The 16128-nt window shown below is 46.0% G+C and overlaps 1 protein-coding gene across 1 annotated transcript in view; it reads right to left on the bottom strand.

The window, feature by feature from the left end:
• ITGA1 (integrin subunit alpha 1) overlaps positions 1-14507 on the bottom strand; it is an 81251-nt gene extending 66744 nt beyond the window's left edge. The window contains exons 1-6 of the mRNA XM_075268598.1: positions 14356-14507; positions 10962-11068; positions 9333-9421; positions 7091-7205; positions 6702-6829; positions 5068-5216 (exon numbers count right to left, since the gene is read on the bottom strand). Of these exons, the coding sequence (XP_075124699.1) occupies positions 5068-5216; positions 6702-6829; positions 7091-7205; positions 9333-9421; positions 10962-11068; positions 14356-14507 (740 nt within the window). The remainder of the gene's footprint in view (positions 1-5067; positions 5217-6701; positions 6830-7090; positions 7206-9332; positions 9422-10961; positions 11069-14355) is intronic.
• Between the last annotated feature and the right edge of the window lie 1621 nt (positions 14508-16128).

Below are 16128 nucleotides of genomic sequence, written 5' to 3'. Positions count from 1 at the left end.
CTGTCTGTCCCCCAAGCTGATGAGCTTCAGCACCGCCTGCTGACGTCTCCCCACACCAGTGTTTTAGCGTTTGCCGCTAGTAGCTGTGGTGGAGGTTGCAGCGTCGTAGGGTTTCAGTCTACTCCTGCCATGAATTTTGGCCTGGGAGAGGAGATAGGCCACCCCAGTTTGCACCCGTGGAACAGACTCCACCACATTCACCCTGCCTGTCATTAAAGATAAGCACTGCAGCATCCCTGACCACAGGCGCTTGTCCAAGTGTCGGTGGTCAAGTGGACCTTGCAGCAAAGCGCGGAACTAAGGGCCCACCTGATGTTGAGTGACACGTGCTGGTGCAAGGCGGGGACGCCACACCGGGAGAAGTTGAGACGGCTAGGGACGGCATAGTGAGGTGCCACAGTTGCCATCAGGTCCGGGAAGGTGGGAGTTTCAACAAGCCGGAACGCCAACCTCTCCTGGGCCAGCAGTTTAGCGATGTTGGCGTTCTAGGCTTGCGTGGGTGGGTGGTTAGCGGTGTATTTCTGCCGGCGCTCCAATGTCTGAGAGATGGTGGGTTGTTGTAAAGAAGTGCCTGATGGTGCCTTTGATGGTGCAGGAGAAGGAGATAAGACAGAAACAGGGGAGGATGAGGGAGAAGTCAACAAAGTGGCGGAGGCAGATGAAGTGATGTCCTGGCTCGTCCTCTGGAGTGCATCGCCAGCACTGTGAGCAGAGGCAGTGGCATGAACGTCGGGCGACGTTTGTCCTGCCGTTGCTGCCTGCCACTGATTCCATTGCTTGGATTCCAAATGACGGTGCATTGAAGTGGTGGACAGGTTGCTCTTCTCAGGGCCCCTACTCGATTTCGAGAGGCAAATTGTGTAGACGACACTATATCTGTCCTCGGCGCATTCCTTGAAAAAACTCTACACCTTCAAGAAACGTGCCCTCGATGGGGGAGTTTTTCTGGGCTGGGTACAAAAGGGAACATCTTCGGACATTCCGGGTCTGGCCTGGCTTCGGCAAAGCAGCTGACCTCTGCCTCTGGACATGTCTCTGCCTCTAGCTACCCTTTTTGGTGCTGCACCTGCCTCAACATCCACACTACTTTCCCAGCTCGACATCCGCCTTGTCCAGGTGGGGTCGGTGTCCTCGTCGTCCACCACCTCCTCTTCCAACTCCTGTCTCGCATCCTCCTCCTGCACAATGCGCATGTCAACTGGCTGCCCTGACAGCAACTGCGTCTCATCGGCGTCGATGAGGGTGGGTTGCTGGTCATCCGCCACCAAATCGACCGGAGATGGAATGGAGGAGACTCTAGTGTTTGAGCATCTGGACACAGATACTCGTCTGTTAGGTCCGTGGAATCGCGAAATGGAGGGGCAGGTTGCGGTACAGTCAAAGGAAGGGAGAACAGCTCTGGGGAGCAGGGACAGTTGGGGTTATTGTTCTGGGAAGATTGGGAATTTTGGGTGGAAGGAGGACAAGACTGTTGGGTAAGAGGAGGTAGAGGCTGCCTGGCTGGTGGACAATGTGCTTTAAGCGTTATCCGACAGCCATTGCAAGACCTGTTCCTGGTTCTCGGGCCTACTAATCTTTGTACCATTCAGCCTAGTTAATGTGGAACTTTTGTGCAAAGCGCAGAACTTAGGGCCCGCCTGATGTTAAGGGACACACGCTGGTACAAGGCTCAACTCACCCTAAGTGCCAAAAACACTGCTGGTGCAAGGCTCTACTCATGCCAAGGGCCTCAATCTCTGCTGGTAGCTCAGCTTAAGGTCATGTAACTTTGTTTGGAAGGGCTCATGTTAAGGGCTAGAAAAGTGAATTTTGGAAGGTCTTACCACATCACACACACACACACACACACACACACACACACTCAAAATGACAGTTAAGGGTGAGGGCTTTTGGAATTCCCATTGCCTATTCCATTTGTGGTTGTCATGGGGAACGTGATTTAAAGGGGTGGTTGTTACTGTTTGTTGAGCTTAAATTGGGGTTTGTGTCCATCCATTTGGGGAGTAAAGAAGGTTTCCAGGTATTTTCCCACTTTGATAGAGGTTTTTTTGAATGTGTAAAGTGTGTAGTTGTTAGGCTGTGATGTTGGGGTAATAGAGGGTCTTTGGTGTGTTAGATGCCCCCAGACATGCTTCCCCTGCTGTCCCAGTGTCATTCCAGAGGTGTTGGCATCATTTCCTGGGGTGTCATAGTGGACTTGGTGACCCTCCAGACACGGATTTGGGTTTCCCCCTTAACGAGTATCTGTTCCCCATAGACTATAATGGGGTTCGAAACCCGTTCGAACACACGAACATTGAGCGGCTGTTCGAATCGAATTTCGAACCTCGAACATTTTAGTGTTCGCTCATCTCTAGTTATTAACAAACACATGAGGTCTGTACACCAGAACAGCAAATCTAATTTCACTTCTTCACTAGGAACTTCCTGACTACCTGCTGTCTCTGGAACCTCAACCCATCAACAACCCATCGACAGGAAATCTACCGCCTTTCGTGGTTTTTTGGTTCCATCCCAAGAATGACGCAGCGACTTGTGACCAGGCTTCCTCATGTAGACATATCTACTTGCACTCCTGTGAATTGTGCAGCTCCTTGTTCCTCCGCATGTAGTTATAGATAATTCTAGGTTCTACCTAACTCTAACTAACCCAAGTCGTCTTCAGATACAGACATTGTGCCTGGTATAAAATATAACATTACTAGTAGAATACCTGCAGCTTCGCTCGTGAAAAATATGTTAAGTTATTGGTTGTGCTAGCTAATGTAAAATTTTTAGTATCACACTGAAATTGACATTTTCAGAGCTACAGTAAAGTTTTTTACACTTTAATTTTTTATTATTACGGCATTTTACTAATTTGTCGTAACATTGATGTGAACAACTTTTTTTTTTCATTTCAACATTTTTATTGATTTTACATATTCAATACATATTATGTAGTATAAACTATTACAACTATTTTTTGAACAATTTTTTATAAAAAATTAAAATTTATGCACCTTATACAAACATATAAAACATTAACACTAGGGGTGTAACTACTGGGGTAGCAGCACAAGCAGCTACCACAGGACCCAGGACATTAGGGGGCCCGGCGACAGCCACTACCGCTGCATTTTTTTTTTTAATAGGCCGTTACTGGCTGGAGTTACTCCAGACAGTAACAGGCCCTATTTACTTACTGATCCTGACAGCGGCCAGGATCGGTAAGTGACACAGCGGGCCCCACAAACAGTATTATTATACTCGAGGGTCTGAAAAGACCGCCGAGTATAATGACCGGAGGCCCAGGAGAGGTAAGGGAACATAAAAAAACTGTGTTACTTACCTCTCCGGGCAGGCTTTGGACCTACTTGTGTGACATCCCCGACTTCACATGACCCGGGCCTGCGTCCTTTGTGTTGTGACGCACGCCCCCCCGTGTCACGTGACGTCCTGGACATCATTGAAGATGGCCGCCATCAGCCAGAAAGCCAGGGATAGGTAAGTAACAGTGTTTTTTTTATGTTTGTATCCCTCCTGGGTCTCTGATTATTATGCTCTGGGTTCTGAAAAGCCCCCATACTATAATATTTGTTCATGGGTGTCCACAGTAGGGCATAATACTGGGTGAAGGGGCCACTATGACGTATAATGCCGTGTGCATGGGCCACTATGGCGCATAATACTGTGTTCAGGGGCCACTATAGGGCATAATACTGTGTGCAGGGGCTACTTTGGGGGATAATACTGTGTGCAGGGGCCACTATGGGACATAATACTGTGTGCAGAGGCCACTATGGGGGATAATACTGTGTGCAGGGGCCACTATGGGGTATAATACTGTGTGCAGGGGCCACTATGGGGCATAATACTGTGTGCAGGGGCCACTATGGGGTATAATAGTGCGCACAGGAATATGGGTGGGTCGGTCGGGGTCTTCAGCGTGGGGGGGGGGGGCATGTCAAAAGTTCTATTTCATTTCTATTTATGCCACTGATTTACATCCAATTACCAACATAGTGCAGCCCTTCGCCCCTCCCTCCAGTGTAATATATAAGTGGTTCACGGACAAGAGAGTAAAATTGGTTTCCAGTTACACAACTATCTATAGTAGGGCTTCAGTGCTGAGAGCTCCCTGTATAGTAAGCAATAATGACAATCTTTCTATGAAGTAGTTTTCGCCTGACCAATATTGCTTCTCAGTAAGGCTGCTTGCACACTACAGTAACACTACAGTCTCCGGGTCATGGATTCTACATCTCCATAGACTTCTATGGAGCCTGTAAAATTCACAGCTTTGTGAACAAAGAGGTCTATGGAACTGCCAAATCCATGGCCTAGAGGCTCGTGAAGAATACTGTAGTGTGTAAGCAGCCACTAAGGATACCAGACATGTTTTGTCAGTGCATACATGCGTGTACATGTGTGTGATCCATGTGTATGTATGCGTGTGCATGCACGTGTGTGGTCCGTGTATATGTTTGTGTATATGCACGTGTGTGTGCATGCGTGTGATCCATATGTATGTATGCGTATGTGCATGCACATGTGTGGTCCGTGTATATGTATGCGTGTATGTGCGTGTGTGATCCATGTGTTTCTGCGTGCACAGAGTAAGTGTCCATGTGTGCGGTAGTTGTGTGTGAGTATGCGTGTGTGGTCCGTGCGTGTGGTATTTATGAGGTGGCATTGTGGTATTTGTGCGTGGTGTTTGCTTTCACTTTTCCCCATTATATGTATAGGGCCTAAATTTAGGGGCCCCAATCTCATGACGGGGGGACGCTAGCGAGATGTAACATGCGCAGTATTCTGCTCCTGTGGGTGGAGAGGGGGCGTGCCAAATTTTAGCCAAATCGGGCGAGAACTTGTATAGAGCAGACTACTACAGAATTTGAGTTTTTTTATATATATATATATATATATATATATATATATATATATATATATATATATATTTTTTTTTTTTTTTTTTTAATTAGAACAGTAACAGCAATGTTGATCCCTTATGCTTATAGTGTTTCAAAAAATATATAAAAACAATTCAAATTACATTTTTTTTATTTTCAATCCTAGTACACGTACCTTGCAGTGTCAATACCAAGAGCAGTCAACGTCAAAGAACCTCCTCTCTGTTTTATCTTGCTTGCTGCTTGCAGAACACTTTCCGTCGAGGAATGTGTATTCAGGTTAAACTCGTGAGTAACGTTTTCCCCATATTGAACTATTGAAACCTACAATAATAAGAAAGTCATGAAACTATCTCCAGAAGCGAAAGATTAAAAAAATTGACCAGCGAAGTGATGTCTAACTCCTCTTATAATTATAGGAGAAGCCCACTGCTGTGCCCAAAAAAGAAGTACACCTCTAAGGTAAGGCTGGGTTCCCACCATCGCTTGGTTTATATTTGGGATTCCGTCCTCCATTCCACTTGAAAAATGCAGAGAAAAGTCCTTCAAAAGTCTCTTTTTTCTCATTTTTTGGGTGGACCCCATTATAGCCTATATGGTACCTTAGATAACAACTTTTTAAGCGGACTGGGTTTCCGTTAGGGTTGAGCGATCGTGTTCGGAAAAGATCGTATTCCGATCGGCGATCGAGAAAATTTCACGATTGAGATCGGAATTCCGAACACGATCTTTTTAGGTGGGATCGAGATCGGTAATTATTTCCAACAATGCTTTACTACTGGCCAAGCATTGTGGGAAAAGCTAACAATGTTAGCCTTCACACTGAGTATACGCTCCACTCATTCTAAGCAGAATGTATACTCAGTGTGAAGGCTCTGCTGCGGTTCCATAAGAATGAATGGAAGCAGCCGGCACACAGCCTTAACCCCAGTGTGCCGGCTGCGTCCATTCATTTTAATGGGAGACTAAACTAACATCTCTAGTAGCTACTTACCTGCAGAGATGGCTGGTCCGGTGCCCGGTGTTCTCGTTCTTCTTCACCTTGCTGCCCCCGCCTACCATGTTAGTGTTAAAGAGCTAGGAAGAAGGCGGGGCTTGTGGATTAGGAGAGTGTGGGCGGGACATGATGTCTCCCCTCCCAGTACCCGCCCACACTCTCCTAACCCGCCCACACTCTCCTAACCTGGGAGGCAGGGGGCAGCGAGGCAAAGAAGAACGAGAACACCGGGCACCGGACCAGCCATCTCTGCAGGTTAGTGGACACCAGGGGGGACTAAGTAGCCAGAGGATTAAAAAAAATTCTCTAGCTACTTAGTGATTTAAAAAAATCACTACACAGCGTAGATTCTAACAAAGCGTTCAATTGTTAGATTCCATGCTGTATAGTGAATAGGATTGTTTTTAAAATCCGATCTCCGATTAGTAAAAAAATCCCATTGACTTGCATTGGGATCGGAATTGGGATCGAGATCGGGTTCGAATGAAAAATAATCAGAAATCGGATTTCAAAATCGAGATCAGCTCAACCCTAGTTTCCATTCTTCGGGTCCCCAAGTGGACCCAAAGATCGGAAACTCAAGCGCTGGTGTGAACCTAGCATAAGACACGTTATATTCTGTCACAAATTTCAAAAATGTGATAAAAAATCTGTTTCTCAAATGGTTAATAATCTTTGATCACCTTATCAATGGCTTGGATATAGTAATATCGTGGCCGGTGCTCTTACTCTCTTAATGATCTGAGAGTGAGCTTCTCAGGCCATGTGGCTGCTACGATATGAAGGTTGAGATATATGTCAGATATAGTTACCTGTGTTTGCGTCGGATGTATTGTCATTTTTTGAAATAATTTTTGCAAAAATTCAGTCACGCTGACCCAAGGGTATACACTGTTGGATCCATCAAGAACTAGCACCAGGTCCAGTTGGGTGATGCATTCTGGAAAGACATAATTTATAGTTGAGAAGATCTTCTAGGATTTTAGGCTATGTTCACAAAGAAGCTATGTTCACACAGGTCAGAGAGGATTCTCAATCATAGCCAATAGAGTCCATCAGGATTCTCTTTTGTCCAACATACGCTAGATCTATCACTGTTGGGATTTCCAATTTCTCTGTTCCATTGACAAATCGATGGAAACCTCAACAGAGATGTGAACACACCTTTAGTGATAATACCTTACAATAAGGTGAGCCATACCTTGTACTCCAGGAGCAATTGAGTTCAGAACTTGAAAACTAGAGCTGACATTAGAACAAATTCCAGTCGTGTAGTGCAAACTCCCGCACCTGTATGCATAGAGAGGGCCACAAGCCTACGGAAGAATTGGACAAGTCAATCATGTATCCAGTATTTTCCTTGTATTACAAATTATCAGAATTTTGTGGTTTCCTATCAGCCCAGACAGTCACAGCCTATGGTCTATTAACAGTAGGACTTTCTACAGAGAATGAACGATATTGTGACAAAATTTAATTTAAAGAGATTTTACAACAATGACTTAAGCGGGAAAGTTGATGAGATAAAAACGCGATAGCCACTAGAGATGAGCGAGTACTGTTCGGATCAGCCGATCCGAACAGCACGCTCCATAGAAATGAATGGATGCACCTGGTACTTCCGCTTTGACGGCAGCTGGCCGCTTAACCACCCGCGTGCCGGCTACGTCCATTCATTTCTATGCGAGCGTGCTGTTCGGATCGGCTGATCCGAACAGTACTTGCTCATCTCTAATAGCCACTTGTTCAAACCCTCTTGGCTCCAGACCCGTTGGTCATTGTTGACTTTCTTGGGGGGATGACACAGCATACATGCACATGCAGTCAATTGCTTACCTAAGAGGGCATGCTAACATGTATGAGACAAGACCACAGAGCGTAGTGACTGGTCACAGAAGTAGACGTATTGTATATGACGTATGTAGGAAAAGGACAATTCTCCAGCACAAAAAATAAATAAAATGTAACTTTTACTACATATATTTAAAAGCATATACAAATAATTGGATCTATAGAAATAAAAACTGAAACTAGCTTATGCGTTTCGGGATGAAGAATACACTCCCTTAGTCATTGTATGTGACCTCATCACTATAGAACAGGTAAATGAAGACCATTGCGGACTACTGGAGTGGAGGCGCTGGAGCATGGGTAGATTAAACAGGTGAGTATTGTTTGTATTTTTTTTTATTTCATCAACTTTCCTACTCCTCAAGATACTCGGCACCCCCACCGATCAGCTGCTGTAGCTGCCACATGTGCATAGTGTATAGAGTAGGAAGCAGACAGCTCCATAAACTATGTGATGACCATAACACTATGTTGTGGTGACCAGCTGATGGTCACTATTCCCATTCAGTATGATATTACATGGCGGATGTTCAGATAGATGACTAAATGGAATCTCGTTAGGGGGATATTGTCACTCTTTGGGGAGAGACCACCATATAGGTGTTTGGAGACTTATTAAGCCTTTAGCACTCCACTTTGCAAGAGCCATGGGAAGAATGTGCAAATCTGTCTTCCATGATGTAATTAGGAAGTCAGGTGCCTCAGTGTTGCAAACCAATAGATGGCGCTCACTGGAATGTGCAAGCCTGTCTTCCCTGATGTAATTAGGAAGACAGAATCTCAGTGACATAGCCCAATAGAGGCTGCTCCCTTTAACATCATGCTCGACCTTCCAAGAGGCCTTTGTTTTGCAATGATGCTGGGATTATTACCAGGTATAGTCTCTCAACCGAGGACAGCCATTTCAATGTTATTGCATCTCGTCAGCCCGGTGTAGAGAAGACTAACCTGGTAGAGGTGAGAGGCTTAGACAGGGTTAGGGGGATATCGTCACTCCTTGGGGAGAGACCATGCTACTTCATAGATTTCCACCAGATGTCATAATGGCCATATATCCATACTGTATATGGCATGCCAGAAAAGAGCCCCAGTCCATAAGAAAGAAACCAATGAGCCACCACTATGGTTCTTAGACAACTTAGGCTCTCAGTACTTAAGGGTTTGTATTGTAGATTACATAGTTACATAGTAGATGAGGTTGGATAAAGACATTAGTCCATCAAGTCCAACCTATAACCCTACAATCCCTACAGTGTTGATCCAGGGGAAGGCAAAAACCCCATGAGGCTCATGCCAATTGCCCCATTTCAGGGGAAAAAATTCCTTCCCGACTCCAAATGTGGCAGTCAGTATAAAACCCTGGATCAACGTGTCCTTAAAATCTAGAGTCCAAGATGCTGCATGAACTTAATAACAACCCAATATATAAGTAAAATGGGATTATGCTCAGCACAAACACTGTACTCTCTTTGTTCTATGGATCAGTGGGGGACCCAACATCAGACCTCTATGATCAATAAATTTAGACATATCCCAGCAATATGTAGTAACCCCACCAATATAGTAATAATTGCTTGCTACAATTTCCTTACCATAAAACCGCCTTTAGGATTGGTGACCAATGTGGACCCCATAGTCATGTTCTCTTTTACCTCTGTGACATTTGCAATGGTCGTAGATTCTAAAAAATATATGACAGAAGTAACACTCCAAAGTAAATGGATCTCTACTCCAGATTATCTACTTGATATAGAATTAAAAAACAAAGAATTTTGTATTACTTTTTAGTAGAAACGTTAAGGAGTAGCCAAAACATCAGATTTTATTGAAGGCTTGGAATAACTTATCCAAAGCAGACCACGTTCTCTGTAAAACATGGTGGAGGCCGTGTGATGGCCTGGGCATGTATGGCTTCCAATGGCAATGGGTCATTAGTGATTATTGCTGATGTGACAGATGACTGAAGCATCTGGATGGATTCTGAAGAGTACAGCGATATACTCTCTGCTCAGATTGACCCAAATTCAGCAAGGTAGATTGGATGGCACATCACAGTACAGATGGACAATGGCAACCCAGGTAAGGAAGGGTAATATTCAGCAATGGTCGAATCAATCCACTGAGTATGCCTTTCACTTGCTTAAGACAAAACTTAAAGAGGATCTATCATCAAAATTCAGCCCTATGAGGCTATTCAGGCACCGCTAATGGTATTTTATAAGCCCCTCCCCGTTTTAAACTAACATGGTAAAAACATATATGCAAATTATACTTACTGTGCACAGTGGGCGGTTTGTGCACTGGTGGACATCATCTTCCGGCCCGCCTTCCCCTGGTGTCTTCTTCCAGCGATGTCCTCCTGGGCTCTTGCTTTCTCGCCACCATCTTCGTTTCTTCCGGCTGGTTTCATCCAAATCATGCGCGTGCGCAGTAGAGCTCCCTCCAGAGCAAGCTCTGGCGCCATTTTTGTCAATGGAAGTTTGTGACCATACTGCGCATGTGCAGTACGCTCATGTAGTTCTAAGAGGAACTGAGCATACTGCGCATGCTCAGTATGCTCAGTTCCCCTTAGAACTACAACAAAAATTGCGCCGAAGTGTGCATAGTAGCGCTCCGAAGGGGGAGGGAGCTTTTAAAATACCATTAGCGGTGCCTGAATAGCCATTTTAAAGGCTATTCAGGCATATGTGGGGCTCATAGGGCTGAATTTTGATGATAGAGCCCCTTTAAGGCAAAAAGACCCACAAAGAAGTGACACTGCAGTAAAGGCCTGTGAAAGCATCAGAGAGCATGAAACCCGGTGTTTGGTGATGTCCATGTGTCCCAGATGTCAGGCAGTCATTGCCTGCAAAGAATACTCTAAAGCAGGCATGTCATACTCAGGGTACCCCGAGGGCCACATGAGTAACAAGAGGTTGTTGCGAGGGCCGCACACAGCAGCTAATGGCTAGGGCCTAGGGGACTGATCACTAATTCCATGCATCGCAAAAATCCGGCATTTCTATTGCAGGCTACATAGAGTAGCCTACAATGTTTGACATGACTGCTCTAAAGAATATTAAAAAATTATAATTTTATTAATGGGAATGTGTTTCCATTACCTTTGACTTCCTAAAATGAGGAGGCTTGCATTAAACGCTCATTAATAAATTAATAAAAGTCAAATAAAATGGGATCTGTTTGCTAAGTTTTGGAATTATTCTTCGTAAATATTCACTTACTTGGCAGATTCACCTTTGTGCACTTTGACTTCCCATTGGCTGCACATTTATAGACATCTCCTGTTCTTCGTGCTGGTTGACCCTCCAGTGGTGAGCCGATGAGGACCCTTAATATGGAGGAATGCAAAATAATATATTTTAAGTGGTTTTGGATCTGGAACACTGCAGAATTTCCCTGACGAATTCTTTGGCGAGTTCATACAATGGGCAGATTTTACTAACCCATCTACAACAGTTTTCTGGTGTAAATTTGGCGCATCTTTGATGCATGGCACTTTTCTTGCACCAAACATGTCAAACATTGCTCCTTCTGCACCCCACTTACAACTGTTATGAAAGTGAGCGAAGCAGGGGGAGACAGATTTACTATAACTCATGCCAGAAAGTTGGTGTTACCTATACCTGAAATGTACTCCAGTTCAAGATTTTGCATAGATTTCAATCCTGGCGCACAGGAGTGCACCTGAATTATTAAGAGATTTGATGCTCCTAATAATCCCGGTGCATTTCATTCCTGTTGGGGACTTCATTAAGACTGGAATACAGAGTGCCAGGCTTAATAAATGGAGTAGCATTTGACCTTTCAACTCTATGGCTAAAGGCTGTATTTGGCCTATAGCCAGTGGTGTAACTACCGCCATAGCAGCAGAGGCAGCTGCCACAGAGCCCAGGACAATAGGGGCCCGGCGACAGCTGCTACCGCTGCTATCATTATACTCAGGGGGTCTTTTCAGACCACCGAGTATAATGATTGGCGGACCGGGAGAGGTAAGAAACATAAAAAACACTGTTACTTACCTCTCCACAATCCGTGCAAACTTCAGCCTAGTCGTCTGACATCTCATGACCCCGGCCTGCGTCCCGGGTCATGTGACGTCTGACGTCATTGAAGATCGACTACTTCGGAGGCCGACAGCGTTGGAGACGGGAGATAGGTGAGTAACAGAGTTTTTTTATGTTTTTCTCCCCCTGGGTGTCCGATTATTATACTCTGGCGTCTGAAAAGACCCCAGAGTATAATAATTGTTTATGGGTGTCCACAGTGAGACATAATACTGTGTGCAGGGTCCACTAAGGGACATAATACTGTGTGCAGGGGCCACTAAGGGACATACTACTGTGTGCAGGGGCCACCATGGGACATAATACTGTGTGCAGGGGTCACTATGGGGGATAATACTGTGTGCAGGGGCCACTATTGGGGATAATACTGTGTGCAGGGGCCACTATGGGGGATGATACTGTGTGCAGGGGCCACTATTGGGGATAATACTGTGTGCAGGGGCCACTATGGGGTACAATACTGTGTGCAGGGGCCACTATTGGGGATAATACTGTGTGCTGGGGCCACTATGGGACATAATACTGTGTGCAGGGGCCACTATGGGACATAATACTGTGTGCAGGGGCCACTATGGGGAATAGTACTGTGTGCAGGGGCCACTATGGGGGATAATACTGTGTGCAGGGGCCACTATGGGGGATAATACTGTGTGCAGGGGCCAATATGGGGAATAATACTGTGTGCAGGGGCCACTATGGGGAATAATACTGTGTGCAGGGGCCACTATGGGGAATAGTACTGTGTGCAGGGGCCACTATGGGGGATGATACTGTGTGCAGGGGCCACTATGGGGTGTAATACTGTGTACTGGGGTCACTATGGGGCATAATACTGTGTGCAGGGCCCACTATGGGGGATAATACTGTGTGCAGGAGCCACTATGGGGAATAATACTGTGTGCAAGGGCCACTATGGGGAATAATACTGTGTGCAAGGGCCACTATGGGGGGGTAATACTGTGTGCAGGGGCCACTATGGGGGATAATACTGTGTGCAGGGGCCACTATGGGGGATAATACTGTGTGCAGGGGCCACTATGGGGAATAATACTGTGTGCAGGGGCCACTATGGGGCATAATACTGTGTGCAGGGGCCACTATGGGGGATAATACTGTGTGCAGGAGCCACTATGGGGAATAATACTGTGTGCAAGGGCCACTATGGGGAATAGTACTGTGTGCAAGGGCCACTATGGGGGGGTAATACTGTGTGCAGGGGCCACTATGGGGGATAATACTGTGTGCAGGGGCCACTATGGGGGATAATACTGTGTGCAGGGGCCACTATGGGGAATAATACTGTGTGCAGGGGCCACTATGGGGCATAATACTGTGTGCAGGGGCCACTATGGGGGATAATACTGTGTGCAGGGGCCACTATGGGGAATAATACTGTGTGCAGGGGCCACTATGGGGGATAATACTGTGTGCAGGGGCCACTATGGGGGATAATACTGTGTGCAGGGGCCACTATGGGGAATAATACTGTGTGCAGGGGCCACTATGGGGCATAATACTGTGTGCAGGGGCCACTATGGGGGGGTAATACTGTGTGCAGGGGCCACTATGGGGGATAATACTGTGTGCAGGGGCCACTATGGGGGATAATACTGTGTGCAGGGGCCACTATAGGGAATAATACTATGTGCAGGGGCCACTATGGGGAATAATACTGTGTGCAGGGGCCACTATGGGGAATAATACTGTGTGCAGCGGCCACTATGGGGCATAATACTGTGTGCAGGGGCCACTATGGGGCATAATACTGTGTGCAGGGGCCACTATGGGGCATAATACTGTGTGCAGGGGCCACTATGGGGGATAATACTGTGTGCAGGGACCACTATGGGGGATAATACTGTGTGCAGGGGCCACTATGGGACATAATACTGTGTGAAGGGGTCACTATGGGGTATAATACTGTGTACTGGGGCCACTATGGGGGCATAATACTGTGTGCAGGGGCTACTATGGGGCATAGTACTGTGTGCAGGGGCCATTAGGGGGGATAATACTGTGTGAAGGGGCCACTATGGGGAATAATAGAGTGCGCAGGAATGCGTAGGAGGGTTTGGTCGAGGTCGTCGGTGTCGGTCGGGGGGGCATTGTCAAAAGTTTGCCTCGGGGCCCCGCCATTCCTAGTTACGCCACTGCCTATAGCTCAAAGCTATAGCTCAGCTCCCATTGAGTCTGAAGCTGTCTTGTATTCCCCTGCCTGACACCGCCCTTCTAACATTACAGTGCTTAAGTAATACATCAGGCACCAAAACTACCTGCACTTGTTGCTCAGGAATGGTGGGGAGAAAATTCCAACTGTGCTGTAATCAGTAGAGCGGCAACTATGAACAGATGCTAAGAGCTAGAATTGGTGGAGGTGGTGAGATGTCCTCTTTAAGGGAAGGTGACATATAAATTACAGAGTGTTACTAGATAACAATATTTAAAAAAGAATAATAAACCACAACATTGCTCTGTTTCCTCATCTCCAGGAAGCAAAACTGAGAATTTGATGGTCATAACGCTAAAAACACTAAGACTTCATGTCATTTACCATTTCCCTTCTTCATTTTCAAATTGCTGCACAGTATAGCCAAACATGTCGTCCACCGAGCCACTGAAGGACAGACCGTTCTTGACATCCACATTAAAAGGTTCCGACATCTTCAGAAGTGCTGCAAGGTCAAACAACAAATTCCGTGTCATAAGTAATCTGGATTACTTTTTATGAATAATCTGCATTTATTAATATTAAGAATATAAAACCTGAAAATTGAGGAGTCACAGATGTGTAGGATTACACCTCACCATAGAAGTGTATGGGAAGGGGAGAGTAAAGGAGTGAGCAGGAGTTAAATGAGAGGTTATTGGAAAAAGGAAGTTTCTATCTCAGCCCCAGTGCTTTATTCATATTGGTACAGAACAGTACTTCTCTAGAATTTCCTATATGATCCAGCTGATCTCATTGACTATAATGGGCCCATGTTCTGTCCTTCAAGCTGCATGTCAAGGGGTGAAATGTGCGAGGGTCACTGCCTTTTAGGGGCCTCCCTCGTTTTATGATTTATAGCATTGGATGTTGATGAATGGGGGACTTTTAGGCACCGTGTGACAATTTTATTTGAGCTACACTATTAACCCTTTCCCGTCACAGCCATCTGATTTGATTTTCGTTTTTAACTCCCCACCTTCCAAAAACCATATCTTTCTTATACTTTTCTTTATACCAGTGATTCTCAACCTTTCTAATGCCGTGACCCCGCAATACAGTTCCTCATGTTCCGGTGACCCCATTCAGTTTGGAACACGCATCCATAACGGCATGTGTTCCAGCTGAATAGCGCTGCTGCAGACAGTAGCGCGGCTTCTCAGTGGCTAAAGCCATCGGAAATATGTATTTTCTGATGGCTTTAGGCATACCTCCCAACTTTTGAAGAATTTAGCTCCGCCCACTTTTATGTTGACTCTGCCAATTCTCATTAATTTTTCATGTGCTCCCACACAGTATAATCCTCCTACAGTCACCTGTACATTATATGTCCCCTCGCCATCTCTCCCCCAGTTTCATATACACCCTTCATCTGCCCCCAGTTTCATGCCCCCCCTCCATCTCTGCCCCAGTTTCATGCCCCCATCTCTTCCCCAGTTTCATGTTCCCCCATCTCTGCCCCCAGTGTCATGCTGTACCCCCCCTTCATCTGCCCACAGTTTCATGTCCCCATCTATTCCCCAGTTTCATGTTCCCCCATCTCTGGCCAGAGCTTCATGCCCCTCCATCTCTGCCCCCAGTGTCATGCTGTCCCCCCTTCATCTGCCCAGAGTTTCATGTCCCTCCATCTCTGCCTCCAGTGTCATGCTGTCCCCCCCCCTCATCTGCCCCAGTGTCATGCCGTCCCCCCTTCATTATCTTCCACCTTAATGTTTAAAACAAAAAAAACTCTTATACTCACCTTCTAACGCTCCCCCGCCGCTCTCTACGCAGTCTCGCTTACTCATAAAGTTGTAGCCGCGATGTGACGTCATCACATAGCGGCTACACATGCAGATGTCGCAGCGCAGTGTTAAAGTAGGAGCTGGCTGAGACAGCTCCTGCTTTAATCGCCTGTGTGTTCAACTCATTGGCGTCCTCCGGGCGGAAGGTATGCTTTAGGCGACCCCTGTGTTTTGGTCGTTCGACCCCCGCGGGGGTAGCGACCCACAGGTTGAGAACCGCTGCTTTATACAGAGCCATATGAGGGCTTAATTTTTGCGGGACCAATTCTACTTCCTAATGGTACCATTTAATATTCCAAACAATGTACTCGGAAGCTGGAAAAAAAATTCAGAA

Source organism: Leptodactylus fuscus, chromosome 1, assembly GCF_031893055.1.
Source record: "Leptodactylus fuscus isolate aLepFus1 chromosome 1, aLepFus1.hap2, whole genome shotgun sequence".
In the NCBI taxonomy this organism is placed as follows: Eukaryota; Metazoa; Chordata; class Amphibia; order Anura; family Leptodactylidae; genus Leptodactylus; species Leptodactylus fuscus.
The sequence above is the reverse complement of the archived record's forward strand: the minus strand, read 5'-3'. Positions and strand labels throughout refer to the sequence as shown.